General features: G+C 37.9%; 1 protein-coding gene across 1 annotated transcript; it reads left to right on the top strand.

The window, feature by feature from the left end:
- Window positions 1–11,798: 11,798 nt before the first annotated feature.
- Window positions 11,799–18,426, top strand: AKAP4 (A-kinase anchoring protein 4). Its single transcript, XM_037057705.1, has 5 exons — window positions 11,799–11,894; window positions 12,935–12,985; window positions 13,514–13,615; window positions 15,395–17,548; window positions 18,166–18,426. Exons 1-5 carry the CDS (start codon window positions 11,799–11,801, stop codon window positions 18,319–18,321), a joined length of 2,559 nt encoding a protein of 852 aa, XP_036913600.1. The 3' UTR covers window positions 18,322–18,426.
- Window positions 18,427–19,214: the final 788 nt, after the last annotated feature.

Below are 19,214 nucleotides of genomic sequence, written 5' to 3'. Positions count from 1 at the left end.
TTAAATGTACATTGTCTTAAGTAAAAAAAATTAAAAGATAGAGACTGGCAGAGTGGATTTAAAAAACATGATTCAACGATATGCCATCAACAAGAAACCTACTTCAAATACAATGATATAGGTAGACTAAAAATTAAAGAGTGAGAAAAGATATACCATATATATTAATTTTGAAAAAGCAGGAATAACTAAATTTATATCATATAAAATAAATCTCATAGCAAAGTCAATTACCAGGGACAGAGAGGGATGTTACATAATGTTAAAGAGTCAATCCACCAAGATGACACAGCAATCCCAAACATGTATACATTAACCAATAGGGCTGGAAAATACATGAAGCAAAATCTGACAGAACTAAAAGAAAAAATAGTCAAATCCATATTCATAATTGGAGATTTCAACACTTCATCTCAGTAACAGATAGAACAATTAGATAAAAAATCAACAAGGAGAACTCAACACCACCATCAACAGAATCTAATTGAAATTTATAAAGCCCCTTATCCAATAACAGCAGAATATGCATATCTTTCAAGCTCCCATAGCATATTTACCAAAACAGACTATACCCTCAATCATAAAACAAACCAGCAAATATAAAACAATTGAAATGACAAATGAGTGTGTCCTCTGACCACTGGGAATCAATGACAAAAATAACAGGAATATCCCCAAACACTTGGAAACTAAACAATGCACCTCATTGATTAAAGGGGAATTGTTAAGCCAAATAAAAAATGCATTGAAGTGAATGAGAACAAAAATACAATATATCAAAATTTATGGGATACAATTAGAGCAGTGCTGAAAGGGAAATTTATACGACTAACTGCCTACATTAGAAAAGAGGAGGCCCTGGCTGGAGTAGCTCAGTGGATTGAGCATGGGCCTGCGAACCAAAAGATCCTGGTTCCATTCCCAGTCAGGGCACATGCCTGGGTTGCAGGCCAGATCCCAGCAGGGGACACATGAGAGGCAACCATACATTGATATTTCTCTCCCTCTCTCTCCTTCCCTTCCCCTCTAAAGATAAATAAATAAAACTCTTTAAAAAAAAGAGAAAAGAGGAAAAATCTAAAAGTCAATCTGAGTTTCACCTCAAGTCTAGGAAAAGAACAAAATAAATCCAAAGTAAACATAATATAGGGAATAATTAAGAGCAAAAACTGATGAAATCAAAAACAGAAATACCAATAGTGAAAATCAATGAAACAGAAAGCTGGTTCTTTGAAAAGATCAATAAAATCAGCAAACCTCTAGCAAGACTGACAAAGAAAAAATGCAAATTAGTGATATCAGAAATGAAACAAAGGATATCATTACAGACCTTTATGACACCAAAGGGTAACAGGGGAATACTATGAACTGATACATATAAACTTGACAATTTATTGTTTGCAGATGACATGATAGTATACATGGAAAATCCTATAGTCTCTACCAAAAAACTGCTCCAACTAATAAATGAATTTGGCAAAATAGCAGGTTACAAAGTCAATATCCAGAAATCAAAGGTATTTTGTATACTAACAATGAATCAGCAGAAGCAGAAATCAAGAAAAAAATCCCATTCGATATAGCAAAAACAAAAATAAAATATCTGGGAATAAACCTAACCAAGGAGGTTAAAGACTTGTATGCAGAAAACTACACAACACTCAAGAAAGAAATCAAGGAAGACACAAACAAATGGAAACATATACCGTGTTCATGGATTGGAAGAATTAACATCATCAAAATGTCCATAATACCCAAAGCAATTTACAGATTCAATGCAATACCTATTCAAGTACCAATGGCATATTTTACAGACATAGAACAAACACTTCAAAAATTTATATGGAACTATAAAAGACCCCGAATAGCAGCTGCAATGTTGAAAAAGAAGAACAAAGTAGGAGGGATCACAATACCTGATATCAAACTGTATTATAAGGTCACTGTAATCAAAACAGCCTGGTACTGGCATAAAAACAGGCACATAGACCAATGGAACAGAATAGAGAACCCAGAAATAAACCCACTCTCTACAGTCAGTTAATATTTGACAAAGGGGGCAGTAACATAAAATGGGGTAAAGACAGCCTCTTCAACAAATGGTGTTGGGAGAGCTAGACAGCTACATGCAAAAAAATGAAACCTGAGCACCAACTTACGCCATACACCAAAATAAATTCAAGGTGGGTAAAAGACTTAAATATAAGCTGTAACACCATTAAAGTCCTAGAGCAGAACATTGGCAGGAAAATATCAGATATTTCATGCAGAAACATTTTTACTGATATGTCCCCTAGAGCAAGGAATATAAAGGAAAGAACATACAAATGGGATCTCATCAAAATAAAAAGTTCCTGCGCAGCTAAAGAAAATAGCATTAAAATAAAAGGACAACCAACTGTATGGGAAAACATATTTGCCAATGATACCTCAGACAAAGGTTTAATCTCCAAAATATACAAAGAACTCACACAACATCACTCTAAGAAGACAACTAACCCAATTAAAAAATGGGGAAAGGACTTGAACAGACACTTCTCCAAGGAGGACATACAGAGGATCCAGAGACACATGAAGAGATGCTCAATAACGATAGCTGTCAGAGAGATGCAAATTAAAACCACAAGGAGATACCACTTTACACCGGTCACAATGGCCATCATAAACAAAGCAACAAATAACAAGTATTGGAGAGGTTGTGGAGAAAAGGGGACCCTAGTGCACTGTTGGTGACATTGCAGACTGGTACAACCATTATGGAAAACAGTATGGAATTTTCTAAGAAAACTAAAAATGGACCTGCCTTTTGACCCAGGAATTCCACTGCTAGGATTATATCCTAAGAACCCTAAAACACCAATCCAAAAGAACCTATGCACCCCAATGTTCATAGCAGCACAATTTACAATAGCCAAGAGTTGGAAGCAACCTAGATGTCCATCGGTAAATGACTGGATCAAGAAGCTATGGTACATTTACACAATGGAATTCTATGCTGCAGAAAGGAAGAAGGAGCTCCTACTTTTTGCAACAGCATGGATGGAACTGGAAAGCATTATGCTGAGTGAAATAAGCCAGGTGTTGAAGGACAAATACCATATGATCTCACCTATAACAGGAAGCTAAACAACTAAACAAACAAGCAAGCAAAATATAACCAAAGACACTGAAATAGAGAACAGGCTGACAGTGACCAGAGGGGAGAGGGGAGGGAATTTCAGGGGAAATAGGGGAGGGATTTAGAGGAACATATATAAAGGATACATGGACAACAACTGAGAAGGGTGGAAATGGAAGGGAGGCGCGGAGTATGGGGGGTGGGATGGGATGGGAGTAATAGACAGAAAACTGTACTTGAAAAATAATTAAATAAAAAACTGGAAAAAAAGTAGACTTAATATATCTCTCTGAATTCTTAAAAAATAAACTTGACAATTTAATTGAAATGAAAAAAACCTTAGAAATCAAAAACTAGCACAATACACTCAGTATTTAATACATAATTTGAACAATTCCATTCTTTTAAAGAAATTCAATTTGTAATTTTAAAATTCTTTAAAAATAAGTCTCTAGGCCCAGAATATTTCAATGGAGAATTAAACTCAATGTTTAAAGAACAATTAACATCAATTCTATACCATCTCTCTAAGAAAACAGCAGAGGAGGAAACACTTCACAACTTGTATGAGAACACTTTTACCATGATACCAAACCATCCAAAAACAGTATGAAAAGAGAAAACTACAGACCAATATCCCTCATGAAAATAGAATCAAAATAGAAAAGAGAATCCCTCAAGCAAGCTATTGCAAGCAGAATTTAGCCATATATAAAAAGTATATTAAATGCCATGCACAAGTGAGGTTTATTCTAGGGATGCAAGGGTGTTCAAAAAATCAATCCATGTTACCTACCACATTAATAGGCCAGGGAATCCACATACACAAAAAGAAAGCTATTAGAGCTAATAAACAAACTCAAAGGTTCAGGACACAAGATTAGTCAATATACAAAACTCAACCATATTTCTATACACTTGCAAGAAACAATGTGAAAATAAAATTAAGACAATTCTACTTACAATGATGTCAAAATAATAAAAGACTTAGAAAGTAAATTTAACAAAAGAGCTGCAATACTTGTACACTGAAATCCACAAAAATATCATTGAGAGAAACTAAACACCTAAACAAATGTAAAGACTTCCCATGTTCATTGATTGTGATACTTAATATTAAGATGGCAATTCTCAAATTGATTTACAGAATCAACACAATCTCTATCAAAATCTGTGTCACAGTTAATACAGTAGGGCTGAGAATGCTATCTTTTGAAAATCCTGTTTGCAAGGTTGCCCCTGGCTAGGATCTGGGAATTTGGATTTGGGGCAGGGGGGTTCCACCATCCTAACTGATGAGAGTAGCTCACTGTACCTTAACTGTTTGTGCAAACAATATGATTTATGGTGAACAACAGCTTTCCCCCTGGGACTCTGGAATTTTGGTATGTACTAGGCAGAGGGTGCCTGCAGGACCAGCCTCCTAATAAAAGCCCTTGGTACTGAGTTTCTAATGAGCTGTCCTCATAAACAGCATTTCCATACAAGTTGTCACAACAATTTACTGCAAAAAGCTATACAAGTGAAAGCAGTCACAAAAGACTACATATTGTATGATTCCATTTATATTAAATGTCCAGAATAGGTAAATCTATAGAGACAGAAAGCAGATTACTGACTGCCTAAAGCTGGAGAGGTATAGAGTTGGGGGAGTTGTGACAGCTAAAGTGTATGAGGCTTCTTTTTTTGGTGATGTTCTAAAATTGATTATGGCGATGGCTGCACAACTCTGTATAAAATCATTTATACACTTTATATGGGTGAATTAAATGGCATTTGAATTGTTTCAATAAAGCTGTTATAAAATCATAGTGGCTAATAAAATATATTGATTCTTTAAAAAGTCTGTTGAAGACTGGCAAGGAAAGACTAAGTGGAACCTATTAGGAAGTTGTTTCAATAAGCCAGGCAATTTGGACCAATATGATCCAATGTTCTTGGCCATGGCAAAGCACTTCTATATGGTTCTGAGCATAGCGATTCATAAATAACCATTACCACTAATTTTCTTTCTTTTTAAAAAAATCAAGATATAATTTACACATAACATTATATTAGTTCCAGGTGTGCACACTAATTTTCAATTATGTAAGTATCCTTAAGCACTTAGTAATATACATGAACCTAATGCTTCCCTGGCAGGGTAAATGATAATCAGTAAAATACAGTCATTCTGTATTTGGAAAGATAAAGCTCATAATGAAATAACTACCAACACACGAAAGAACATAGTAAGTGCCAAAGCATGGTTAAAATACAACTGCTAAGGATTTCAGAGGACACGTGTTGTTCAGCACACCATTATTGCCAACACAATCACTGTTATCATATTCAGCCCAGCATCACCAAGAGTGATTACTGAGTGTCTAAGTACATGAGCCAGTGTTCCAGTTTATACCGAGTTAGACAAGCACTTCTTCCTTTTAACCTAATACATATTTATGATGGGGCTATTGAGTAAATATTATATTAATATTATAAGTATAATTTATTATCTATATTATAAATGAATCTATTAAGTATTGGGTCAATAAATATAACATACATAAAAAGTTTTCAGGGTGCAAAAGTTATTCTACAGGGGTTATTCATTCATGCAAGAGTTATTCTATAGGAGGGGTTCATCATTTCCCTTTTAATTTGAGGAATGCCTTAGCAAAATGGTTTTTGTATAGAGTGATCATGTGCTGTATGGAAATACGTTTTCCAAGCAGCTGAGACCTCCTAGTGGCTACATGAACTCATTACCATCTAGCTTTGAGAGCGAGGTACAGAAAAGCTAAGCCTGACATCCCTGCGGGACGACTACCTGACAAAGCTGAAGACTTGGAACAGTCTTCATCCTATTCAAATGTCCCTAAAACCAGGGGGAATCCTCAAGGGTGTGTATTGGGGGGAGGATGCCTATAAGTGCTATGAGGGAACTTGAAGAGGTTCATGCTTCCATATTCCCCTCCTATCCTCCGTAGCCTTTGTTTAAAACACTCATGCACAAATAAAGATACTCTCTGGAGGGAAGGAGAAAAACTGTCATCAATTAATACTATATTTAAATACTTTTCTATCAGATGTTCGAGAGAAGTTTGTTGGTTTGACAAGAAAAAAATCCGATTAACAGTCTAGTTTCCTCAGCTACATCTCCAGCTCTAGCATAAAATATATTTATATATGTAAGGCAAAAGTACCCATAACAAGACATAAATGGATTGGAACTAAAGCTACGCATGGGAAAGGAGCGTCTCGCCAGTAAGAAACAGAAACAAGTCAAAACAAAACAGAACAAAACAAACAGATGAGGGGCAGCGGGAGGGGGGACTAACTGCCTCAGAATTACCAACTCACACCAACCGCCACAGGACCAACGGTTTCAGACCAACCGCCGCACAGTAACCGCCTACAGAATAATGTTCTCAGAGGCGGTGCGCCGACTGTACCATTCTTACCAGCAGGGGGAGATAACCGAGCAACACTTTTCAATCAGGCTTGAAACTACAAGATGAGGCCAAATGATCAGACTAGGCACCCCTTACCTTTATTTTCCCTAAAAGTTTATCTATTGTGGCTTTGGACTGTAGAAGAAAGAAAAGGCGTGCTAATTTTTGAGCACACAAGCATACACCCCCCTCCAAGATAATGGAAGTGACTCATGCCGGAAGTAGCCGAACCACCAATCAAAAATGGCCTCTCTGGGCTCCAACTCGCAGTTAGTAAAATCTGGATTAAAATAGTACATACATCACAAGGCTGTGTGAGAATTAAATTAGATAATGCATGCAAAACACACCAGGAAAATATCCAGACACGCAGAATTAGAAACTCTTGGATGGGGTCCAACTATTTTTTAATAAATCCTCCAGGTGATTCTGAGGCACGTCTAAATTGTGAAAATTTTTGCTTTATGAAGAATGCCGCCCGCTCAAATAGCTAATCAAGTTTTTTTGTCATTATTTTAGATTCCGTGACTCCATGGCTTCTGTTTCCTGCCTAAATTTTCAAAACCGTCATGTTCCTTGAGCCAAACTCCATGGCTAGTAGCTTGGCAGATACAAAGAGAAAGAGACAGAGAACCTGCTCTGAGGCTTCAGTGTAGGTGATTCAAGAATAGAAAAAGTTTATTAAACCTAATTGTCACAGTATCACTGCATAAACTAAATTAGGTAGGCTAAATCTGAGGCTGAAAGATGCTTAGTGGGACTAACAAGCAGACAGTAATTTCATGGAGGCTGATAATTCAGTTCATTTAAATTTCATTCTGCCATTATTTATAATAATTACATTACAAATGCAGGTTCCATATCTATTATATTAATAGCTCTTTCAAACCAAATACAAAATGAATGCACATTTAAAGTGAGATCTGTAGCATTAGTCACAAGTTTGTATGAAAAAAAGATGTTTGGATAGAATAAACAAGGTTAGAAAATGGATGATGGTGGTTAGGAAAAAAAAGCAGATGACCAAAGCTTCTGTGTTTATCATCTCTATATTTTGCTCTTAAAGACTAACCTAAGAGCATACTACTTCACACATACTCACATATTAATGGAGCATGTTCTTTTCTTTTTTGACTCTTTGAACATCCTTTCTTCCCTATCTGTCCCTCCCACTAGTCAGTACAGGACACTCTGAGAGTCTCAGCAGCTTAAGAGAAAGAAGAGGCAGTGAATATACTGTAACGTATGACTGAGCCTCCTTACATTTTCATTACTGGTTTCTCATCTAAATGCTGCTTTTGTTTGCTCCTGGTTAGCCTCCAGCATGACAGGACTGGGGTGCCATGGCACAGGGCTCTAATCATCCATAATAGTTCTCTCTTTGTCACTTAGGGGATTTGATAAGATTTTCCAGGCCCTGATCAAGTTTTTCCCTTCTGGGCTGGGAGACATAGTTTTTTTTTTTATCTTAAGAATATACATTCTTATGCTTGAAAAAATAAATAAACATTTTCTTTCTTTGCTTCTAATTCCATAGACATGAGCCAGACACAGGAGCTACAACTTAAACATCAAAATTTCCCCTTAACAAAACAGCGGTAAAGAAAAAAACAAGTCCTGTAATGTGGATTTTAGCCTGTCATTGTTGACAAAGACTCCTTTCTTGACCAAAATTAAAACCTGTATATATTTAAAGTATACAATAGAATGATTTGAGAGAGTCAGGCTTCTCAGAACCTTCTTCTCAACTAGGCCTCAACTCTGGCCTATAAAAACTTCAACTTTCAGGACAAAGAATTTTATCTCCCTACATTAAGAGACTTGAACAAATACTTAGCATAGTTTCTATCAGCTCAAGGCATGCCCTTAGAATGATGACCCCAGCCTCCTTAGCATACCTGAGAAAGTTCAACATTGCCAAAAGGATTTCCTGTCTGTTTCAACCAAAAACTGTCTATAGACCCCTGCCTCACCTCTCTTTTCTTAGAGAATTTACAAAACTTGTGATTAAAATCCTTTCTCTGTCCCTTTGAGATATATCTTCCACAACCCAGAAATATCTATTTCAAGGACCTGAGAGCCACCCCTTTGAAATGTAATCATCAAGAAAGATAGAGCCTCTGTTTTCCAATCTCTATGGAAGGGTAGGATTCTAACTTTGATAAGTACCAGTTAGGTACTGATTACATTGATCAGCCTCCCTCCACCCCCCAAATTTCTCTCAATACTTTTCCTTTAGCACATCCCAGCATTTAAAAAGCTCCTACTTTTTGTTTCAGAGGAGCTGAGCTCTAGTTATCTAAAGTTTATCTCAAACTGAGATAAACTTTAGCAATAGCCTGAATAAAATCTATCTTACTACCTTTAAAAAAATGTCCAGTTCTGTTTCTCTTTGATACCATGAATTATAAAGATAAGAACTGTACAACAAGCTTAAGACATGCAATCTCAGGGGCAACAGGGAAAAAACCAAACGAAAGTAGACCAAGAATATGAAACTGCACTATTTGGTAGTGGGGGGGGGGGATCATCTCAACTGATTTTTAAAAATTTATATGCATTATTCATGTGTGAGGTTAAAGTAGATACATGTGAAGAAAGGACAAGGAGAAAACAAAATAAGACTTGGGCACACTGAGAATCATTTGGTTGTGGGCTAGTGTGTCCAAACTGGGGCTAAACTAAAGGCATATCAAAGTATAATGAATAATCTTCTAAAGAATAGAGTAGCCAGAAATCCAGTACTGGCTATAATGGAAGAGAATAAAGAGGGGCTCAAGTCCTTTTATGGCTTGAGGAGTCTCTGAAAGGCTGACCCTGTCCCAAGAGGATTAGCTTTTATTCTGGGCTAACAATGTTTCAGGATGAAAGTTAGAGCTTGTTGGACCAGTTAGGCACCCATAATCCTGAGAACACCCAACTATGGGCTGTTACTGTTCTCTGTAGAAATAAACAACAATATCATGAAGTAGAAGTTCTAGTACCAGCTGGTGGTCAAGACTTTAGGAGAGTATGGAGAATTGAGGAAAGAAGAAACATCTTATGTCAGATTGGAAGGGTCATCATAGCATCCAAATTCACAAGAAAATTATTTCAAGGTCTTATGAAATAACCTATTGTAATATTACAAAGGTAGGGGCATCTTCTGACTTCTTTTTGACTAGCTAAGGGCATGTCTTAATGGTGAGGTAAAACCACAGAAGCTGTTAAGTCAACCTCCAACTTTCTATTTTCATATTTTATTCAGGATACTCAGAAAGGACTTTAATTAACATTTTTCTATTTCCAATGCTGAACTTTTAGTGGGAAAACCAAAGAAAAATAAGCTAAGATGTGAAAATTAATACTGTTTTGTGAAAAATACAGACCAAACTGGTAATTAATATGATTACATTGTTCTGGGAATCTAGCAAAAAGAGGAAAGAAAGAAGGATTCAACGTGTTGTGAACTGGACAAAATGTGTGAAAGAATGTGAAAGAATTATATGGACTCTCCTACAGAGAACACAAGAAGATTGTCATACAGCAGACAGCCTGGGGTGGTTTTGATATGAAGGGGTATTGACTTTGCCAGCCTGCTACACTTCTGCTGTGGTTGCTATGGTTTCGGGCATTGTGACCCAACAAACTCTGGTGTCATACCCCAGGGTCATAGGCAGCAGGAAAGGCCTTGGCCCTTCAGTCTTGTCCAACTGCTGACGAGGGTAGCAGCCAGCTGCAGGTGCCCAAGAACTTGGCACTGCCCATATCCATCTAAAGGGGCACATCTCCCTTCTTGGTGGCACATTTTCAGCCAAAAGAAGAAAATAACTTCATTATCAAGGTAATGAGTTTATAAATTTTATTTTTTACTGTTTTTTAGAATCTGGTCATGAGGAAACCTCTACTCTTCCCTTTTTTCTTTCTAGGCTACTGATCTTTACCTCTGGAAAAAGGGAAACTCCCTCTTTTGAGGGTGTAGGAAGCCTTTTCCTAAATCTTTGGGAAAGCTCCAAAGGTCTTGGGGGGGTAAAGGGTGGGGATGTAGTATTATCATGTGAATGATAGCTGAGTATAGAAGGTGGGAGGAAGAAGGGGGAAGAGGAAGAAGAATGAAGGAGAGAGAGGGGGAAGAGAAACCAGGGAGAGAGGGGAGGGGAGAGAGGGGGAGGGAAATGGGAAAGGAGGAAGAGGGAGAGAGAGAGGAAGAAAGGAGAGAGGGGAGAAGAGAGAGAGAGGAAGAGAAAATGGAGGGAGGGAAGGGGAGGAAGGGAGGGAGGGAAAAGAAAGGGGAAGGAGAGAAGGGAGCTAGAGGTCTAAATTTTGAAGGAAGTTGGGGGAAAGGAATTCAACAGCTCTCTAATATTTGGCAAAATGTCTCTTGTTAATTAACAAATCCAAGTACCAAGTACCAAAACAGTTCTACTGAACTCATAACTGTGTCTTTCTGAACATGGATCTGAGGTCTTACACAACAAAAATCAGTTGGGTCTTTTGCCAACTTCTTTATATTTTTACTTCTTGCCCGGGGTGGGAGGTGACGGGGCGGGGGGGGGGGGGCTGAAGAAAGTTGGCAGACATGATTATTCTTTCAAAAATAAAATTAAACATGGTTCTGTGGGATCAGGGTCTGGTCTTCCCTCAGACATTTGCTTTTTTGGTTATATTTATAGCTATTAGACTGAGTTTTCTCAGCATTCAGAAATTTGTTCTATGTGTTGGAATCTTATGTGTTGTTTTAATTTAAAAGGTTACTTATTCACTCTAATGTATTGACCTTAGTCTTTTCCAGTGGCTCTATGTGGTAAGTGTTACAGCTATTTACCTCATTTTTCTCCCTTAATATAAGAAAGACTGGTTGAACTGGGGTTAACTAAAATTCAGTTAAAGGGGTTGAGGTGAGTTTGAATCTTTGAAGGTACTCAAGAGTGGAGACAGGTGAGATTTAGTAGAGTTTGGTAGAAATAAATCTAAAGATAATCCCCACATTCTCTATACCTCCTTTTAAATTTGCTTCCCAAAGGATTATGCTAAAATCACCCTGATGACTTCAGAGAATCTTTTCCCCACTACTCGCCCCACCAGTTCCTAGCCTAAACCAATGTGAAACAAATGAGTTTCAGGGCCCTCTTATCTAAACCGAATCTGTTTCTAGAAACCATATATAAGGTTTTTAGAACCTTTTATAGCACATATATAGAACCTTTAGCACATCTAGAACTTTTTAGCACATATATAACCATATATACTTTTCTTTGTCTTTCCAGATGTCTGATAATATTGACTGGTTACACAGCCCCAGGGGTGTGTGCAAGGTTGATATCTATAGCCCAAAAGAACGGCAGGAACAAGAACGGAAAGTGGTAAGACATAAAATTACTCCTACCAATGTGTGGAAAGGGTTGCCTTATGAAGGCAAATATCCTGCAACCCAGAGTAGACGAATGGAGGTGACAGTGTCATTTCTCCAAGATACCAAGTTCAGTAAAGTTTGTGGGGTGACCAGTATGCTTATACATCACAGAGGGACAAATCAAGGGAGGGGCAGAATGAAGAGTGGTAAAAGAGCCGGGAAGAGAGGACTGGGAAGAGCCTCTGGGGAGGGAGGAGTGGTGGTTGCCTAGTTACCAGCCTCTATTACCTAACCTCTGAAGTCATAATAATATCACCTAGCGACCAGTAAGTTTCACTAAAGTTGGACTCCTCCAAGAGGGCAAAACACTTTATGCTCTGTTTTTATCATGCTCACATTTTTTATCATGTTCAAGTACCTTCCTACTATTATTTATTTAGTATGTGCTTCTGCAATGTTTTTCAAAATTGACTTACATTTAAAAATTACCAACACCTTAAGCAATATTACCCACAGTATCACAGGTTTGATGTTTTAGTGTGTATTTTTCTGTTTAATGGGTGTATTTTTTATAAAAAAATATATTTTTTATAAAAAATACACCCATTAAACAGAAATGTTTATCCATGTACCACCTAAAGTTTTCTGTAGTATCAATAGTAAAAATACCACATTTGGGGAACAGTGGTTGTTGAAACTGCTCTAACTGGGAGCCAGGGAATTGAGTTCTAGTATAAGTTTCACCTTTGAGTTTGTATCAGTTGAGCAAACCACCTTTCTTCTGACTTTTCCCAATAAATGTAGGTATTGTGTTTTGGGCATCTCTGACAGGTAGGTATTCTTATCGAGGAAATACAGTAATGATAAGATTCTCTCTGGCAGATAACATTTATTGAGTACTTACTATGTACAGTATGCTAAAAGCTTTATATTCACTATCTCAATCAATTCTCACAAGAACCCAATACGGTAGGTGCTTTATCATCTCAAAGAGAAACTGCAGTCTTTTCTCTAGAATTTTCCTAAGTGCATTATCTTAATTTGATGCAGATATGTTTTGTCGATGTGTCCACCCTGAGTACTGAAGATAAAGGTTCCAAGGTGAGTATTTTCTCAGAGCTGGAATGAGTGAGAAACTTCTGAAAAGGTTATTAGTGACATCATAATAAAAGAGAAAGGCTGTGGCGGAGGGCAGACAGATGGAGGAGATTCAAATGGGCAGCCATCACTTTTGAGAGGCCAAAATCTCTTGCTTAGAATTTACTGTCACTCTTGATACCAAATCTCATGTTAGAAGGTACTTAAGTTGCTGGTAGGGCTGAAAGAACTAAAGCACGGAAGATAGCATGTCAGAACAGTGAAAAAAACTATGCCAAAGTTCAATGATTAATGAAATATGATTTTTGAGATTCATGGCCTTGTGAATACCTCTGGGAGGGGTAGTAATTTGTGGAGAGAAAAAGATCTGATTCTTCAAAGATTAATGAGCATTACAAGCTTATTTCTCCTTTTGAAGGAAAGGTGATGAGTTATAACATTCGTGTTTTGAAGAGGAAGCAGTGGAGAGGGCAGCTTGGTGAAGTCTCAAAAAGCAACTATTCATAAGAATCTCACCCCTTAATTCCATAGGATGCTAGTGGTTCCAGTTCAGGACGCGACTTAGCCCTGGATCATTTAGAGGAAACAGAAATTATTGTAATCAAGGATACTGAGAAGCAAAACCAGTCTAAGGTACACTTGACCTCTGTCTGCCCCTTCTAATTTCCAGAGCCAGTTTTTAATCTGAGGACTCTGGTTCAGAAAGCAAGATCTCTTATAGTGTTTTTTCTTGTAATGGACTTGTGCGCCCCACATTGCCCAGTGTCCAAAAAGAAAAGAACAAGGATATAGGGAGCAGAGAGAATCCGTGATGACCAAGAACTGTAGTTGCCTGGTCTCCAACCCTATTATCTAAGAGATTATGTCGACTGTCAGGTAGTATAAAATTAGAAGCAATTAGATTTGTATATTACTGTCTCATGCAAGTCCTTTTGCTTTTGTGTAACTATCCTAAATTATATCTGTTAGGCTCCTGGTTTGGGTGAACGTTAGAGCCCATGACAAGTCACCTTCACTGTCCTACAAACCTAGAATGACTGATATTAGAACAGGATATGTGGTTTTAACTAAAAGGAATCAAATATTTTCTGTTCTGGGTTCCTATGCTCATGCTAAAGCCAGAAAAAAACATTTCTGGCTCCAAACACATTTGAAATGATGAGAATGGCTCTTAAGGAAGAAAAAAACAGTTTAAAAATATTCTTCAAAGAGTTTTGGGTTCAGTTGGGGGGACTCCATTTTGAAGTCTTAAGAAAAGGGTAAAATATACCTGATGTTTATTTTTAAAAGTGCAGCACATATTTCCTATACACGATACAGATTTCTTTGATTGTAACCTAAGCCCATTTGCAAAATGTTGAACTTATCATAACCTCACATGTCTAGGAATTCAGTGAAAAGAAAGGAGATGAAACAATGGAGGGGGCAAAGAGGGCAATGGTAAGTAGCACTGAGTAGAAGATGCGTACAATACATATTCATGTATCTAGACATGTATGTACACACATGTGTATAATGTGTGAGTATATGTACACACGCATGTTTGTGAATATATTTGTGTGTATACATGTACCATGTATGTGTGTTTGTATGCAGATATGTGTACATGCATATGTGCATGTATGAATGTTTGCAGGTATATATACAAATATAGATGTGCACATGTATATATGAGAGATGTATGCATGTATATATGAGATATATATATATATCTCATATATACATGCATACATCTATATTTGAGTATACATGCATACATCTATATTTGTGTATATATATGAGAGATGTATGCATGTATATATGAGATATATATATATATCTCATATATACATGCATACATCTATATTTGTGTATACATGCATACATCTATATTTGTGTATATACACAAATATACACAAATTTATATATGCATACATCTCTATTTGTATACATATGTATACATCTCTATTTGTATGGTCACTGTGTTTTGATCAAGGCTTGTATGTGTGTGTTTATGTATAGTGTGCATGGATGTGAATATGGATGTTTATGTGGGCATATCAATACATCTGTATTTGTGTATATATATATGCATGTATATTTGTATACAAATATAGGTGTATGCATATGTGTGTACATGTATACATGTGTGTATATGTGACTATTCATAAATGATTATTCATAAACAGTGACTTACATATACAAAGGTATAGATTCAGCTGCATTGATATGCCCATACATGCTCAGGTGAAATTGACAAGCTACCACTGGTGCTTGAATGTCTGTTAATGGATATAATTACGTATTATGTTTCCATACAAATTCTAAAGGCCAAATTCCTAATATGTGCAGTTTAGAAAGATATATCTTCTAAATAAAATAAGGGGAAAAAAGTATCCTCCCCAAACTCTTAGGTGTTCTTCTTTTTTTTAGATGGAGGGATCTGTATGCCTTTTTAAACAAGCTCCCTCTAATACTATAAGTGTTCCAAATTGGCTTCTAAATGATCTCCAGAAGTATGCCTTGGGTTTCCAACATGCACTAAGCCCTTCGGCCTCTACTTGTAAACGTAAAGTAGGAGAGGCAGAAGATGAACATCACAAATTACCCTCTGTGAACTACTACAGTGTCTATGCTGATCAACTGGACATCGATTATATGGCAAACAGACCTCAAAGCCTACATCTAGAAATGACTGCAGCCAATAATACCAACAATAACCAGAGTCCTTCCACCTCTTCAACAAAATCTTCTAGCACTCATAGGGCAGTAATCTCTCCTGAGGGAGAATGTTCCATGGATGACCTTTCCTTCTATGTCAACCGACTATCTAATCTGGTAATCCAGATGGCCCATAAGGAAATCAAGGATAAATTGGAAAATGGAGGCAAATGTTATCATTATTCAATCTATCCACCCTCTGGGGACAAAGGGAAAAGCGGCCCCCGCAGTGCTGTGAGCAAGATCGCTTCTGAAATGGTCCACGATGCTGTGGAAATGACCTCTGCAGAAATCCGGGGCACTGGGGAAGAGGGCAAGGAAGGTGGGCGAAAAACGTTTATGTATAGTGAATTATCCAAGAGCAAGGGAGGAGACAAACAGATGTGCCAAAGAGAAAACAAAGAATTCACAGACACTCTCAGTAAAGGGCTCATGGTTTATGCAAATCAAGTGGCATCTGACATGATGGTTTCTGTTATGAGGAGCTTGAAAGTGCAAACTTCTGGGAAACCAGTTCCTGCCTGTGTGGTCCTGAAGAGGGTGTTGTTAAAACACACCAAGGAAATTGTGTCTGATTTGATTGACTCATGCTTGAAGAACCTGCATAGTGTCACTGGGGTCCTGATGACTGACTCTGACTTCGTCTCAGCTGTCAAGAGGAATCTGTTCAACCACGGAAAACAAAATGCTACAGATATATTGGAGGCCATGCTGAAGCGCCTGGTTTGTGCCATGCTCGGAGAGAAGGAAACGAAATCACAGAGTCTGTTGTATGCGTCTTTGAAAGCTGGGTCCCATGATCTCAAATGCAAGAACCAAAGTAAAAATCAAAGTCTTGAATTCTCTACCATGAAAGCTGAGATGAAGGGGAAGGACAAATGCAAAATAAAGCCAGATGAATACAAGTCATTGATTAGTGCTGAAAGAGTCGGTGAACACATCCTCAAGGAGAGCCTGGCCATGTGGAACCAAACACAAGGAAACCAAGGCAAGACTGCTGGCAAAGCATGCACCAATACGGAAGAAAAAAGAGAAAATATCAGTGCTTCCACATATTTGCTGGCAAAAGACTTGATTGTCTCTGCCCTTATGCTGATTCAGTACCACCTGACCCAGCAGGCCAAGGACAAAGATACACTTGAAGAAGACTGTCCTGGTTCTACCATGGGCTATATGACTCAGAGTGCCCAATATGAAAAGAATGTAGGTGGCCAAACTGGCAAGGCACTTTCAATGAAACATCTAGAATCTCATGTAGCTCCTGGGTCATCTGCCTGTGTAAAGGAATCTCAACAGGCAGACTGCCAAAAGTCAGATATGTCAAACATTGTTCTATCACTGATTCAGAAACTGCTCAATGAGAGCACCTGCAACAGGGACAGTCAGAGTAACTTCAACATTGACGAACAATCTGAAGTTGAGAGCAAGCCTTCTGAGTTCAGTTCAAACAAAGCAACTTTCATGTCTGAGAAAGTGGAAGAACAATTTCAGGACAATTCAGAACTTGACTTTGTCAGTGGGACAAAGCAAATGAACCGGCAATTCATTGATCAACTGGTAGAATCTGTGATGAAGCTGTGCCTTATCATGGCTAAGTATAGCAACAACAAGGAAGCCCTTGCCGAGTTGGAAGAACAAGCAGCCATGGCAAACAACCCCAGTTACCAGGTTGGTGGCACCAGAGGCAATCATGATGGTGCAATGTCACATCAGGCATTTCCTGGGCCAGAAGTCATCGTCAATAATCAGTGCTCAACGAGTAGTTTGCAGAAGCAGCTCCAGGCTGTCCTGCAGTGGATTGCAGCCTCCCAATTTAATGTGCCAATGCTCTATTTCATGGGAGATGATGATGGACAACTGGAGAAGGTAAGCGATGGCAAAGCACAAGAAGGGAGATAGTTGGAATGGGCAGGGAGAAAAAATTGCACTTAGAACTCAAGAATTGTCCAAACTTATTTCAAGTCTACTCTTTACCAGGTCCCTTATGAGTTACTTTCTCTTTGTAAAAAGACACAAAAATGATGAGCCATTAATTGAGGCTGTGAAACCTTGATGTCTGTACATTTAAGCCAAGAGGAGGAGGGAAGGATCAGCTTCGTTTTATCGTTATCCTTTAAACAAACTATCTGGTAAAATATGCTTTAGGGAGGTAGGGGAATGGCAACCCCTAACCTGACTTATTAATCAGCACAGACTAACTGAAGGACCCAGACCTTGGTGAGAAGTGTTTAGTAAACACAACTGATTCCAGAATTTGTTTTTTTGATGCTCAAAAAGGAAGTATAATTTTTATTTTGATCTATGACATTAGAGGAAGGTCAAGGAAAAAGGAGAGGAAAGCCAGTCCTGTATCTGTGGCAGCTTTTACTCTAATCTTAGAATCATGGGTGGAAAGGTGGGTTAAAGAGGTAGTTCACTTTATCTACCTGGGTCCCTTCTCCCAAAGTTTCACATGATTCACACTATCTCTGCTCTACCCACAGCTTCCACAAGTATCAGCTAAGGCAGCGGAGAAAGGGTACAGTGTTGGAGATCTCCTTCAAGAAGTCATGAAGTTTGCCAAGGAACGACAACTGGATGAAGCCGTGGGCAATATGACTAGAAAACAACTACTGGACTGGCTGCTCACTAACCTGTGAACTAACAATGCCTTAAACACCTCTGTAGTTACCCCTCCCTGACTCACAGCAGCATTCCATGCCATCTGGGCACCCCTTCATTAGGCAAGTTAAACAACATGCTACAAGATTGTATTTCCAAATACATCTGAGCAGTTGGACTGTGCAAGTATAAGGTGTTAGATAAGCTAAGCAACAATATGAATAAAAAATTAAAAAAAATGTGTTGTTATTTCCTTAACAAGATATATCTGAGGCAAAAGAGGGGAGTGGATCTAATTCCAAGGACTGGTGATACAGTGTTGGACTTGGGTCCAGTTCTGACCCTGAGTTATTTTGTGAGCACTCAAGACATAAAGGTATAAATCATGTCCAAATCTCTAAGTAATATGGTTTTCCCAAATAATCTGCACTACAATCTAGAGGTTTGCCAGCTGTGGACTCCCTGTTTCTGACACATACGTATATAACTTGATAATCTTTCCTCTAATCCCAAGGATACAGTTTTCTTGGTCTTTATTAGGAGTTTACAAATGGGCTAGCTTAAACAAAAAACAAACTGATATAAGTATATCTCTCATGGACATTGTGACACTCTCCTCACCTTGCCACACACATACTCCCTATTTACTGCGCATGGCTATTTAGTACTTACTATTTAGCCATGACTACTTAGTATTTACTATCCTGAATTACATTGGGAACTGATCCTCCCTCATGTGTGAATAAAGCTTCCTTATAAGTAATTTCATTCAACTAATAAGATTTCCTTGTCTTCAGTCTGAGAAAAAAAATTCCGAGAAAGAATAAACTAGAATGGTAATTCCTTGTAGCCATGGTATGTGAATTCCATTGTGTCCTTTGAGGCTAGCACTAAGTTCCTAGATTTGTTGTATGCTTGTCAGAAGTCAATT

The sequence above is a fragment of the Sturnira hondurensis genome, unplaced genomic scaffold, assembly GCF_014824575.4.
Source record: "Sturnira hondurensis isolate 20B ecotype Veracruz unplaced genomic scaffold, ASM1482457v3 Scaffold0009723, whole genome shotgun sequence".
NCBI lineage: Eukaryota > Metazoa > Chordata > Mammalia > Chiroptera > Phyllostomidae > Sturnira > Sturnira hondurensis.
This window is presented reverse-complemented; position numbering and strand designations above follow the sequence as displayed.

What these genes read in the sequence shown, in the direction of transcription:
- AKAP4 (XM_037057705.1), top strand. Translation starts at nt 11,799, where the DNA reads ATGTCTGATAATATTGACTGGTTACACAGCCCCAGGGGTGTGTGCAAG. An exon ending in CTGAAGATAAAGGTTCCAAG is followed by an intron (nt 12,986 to 13,513) that starts GTGAGTATTTTC and finishes TTAATTCCATAG; the next exon opens with GATGCTAGTGGTTCCAGTTC. An exon ending in ATGATGGACAACTGGAGAAG is followed by an intron (nt 17,549 to 18,165) that starts GTAAGCGATGGC and finishes CTCTACCCACAG; the next exon opens with CTTCCACAAGTATCAGCTAA.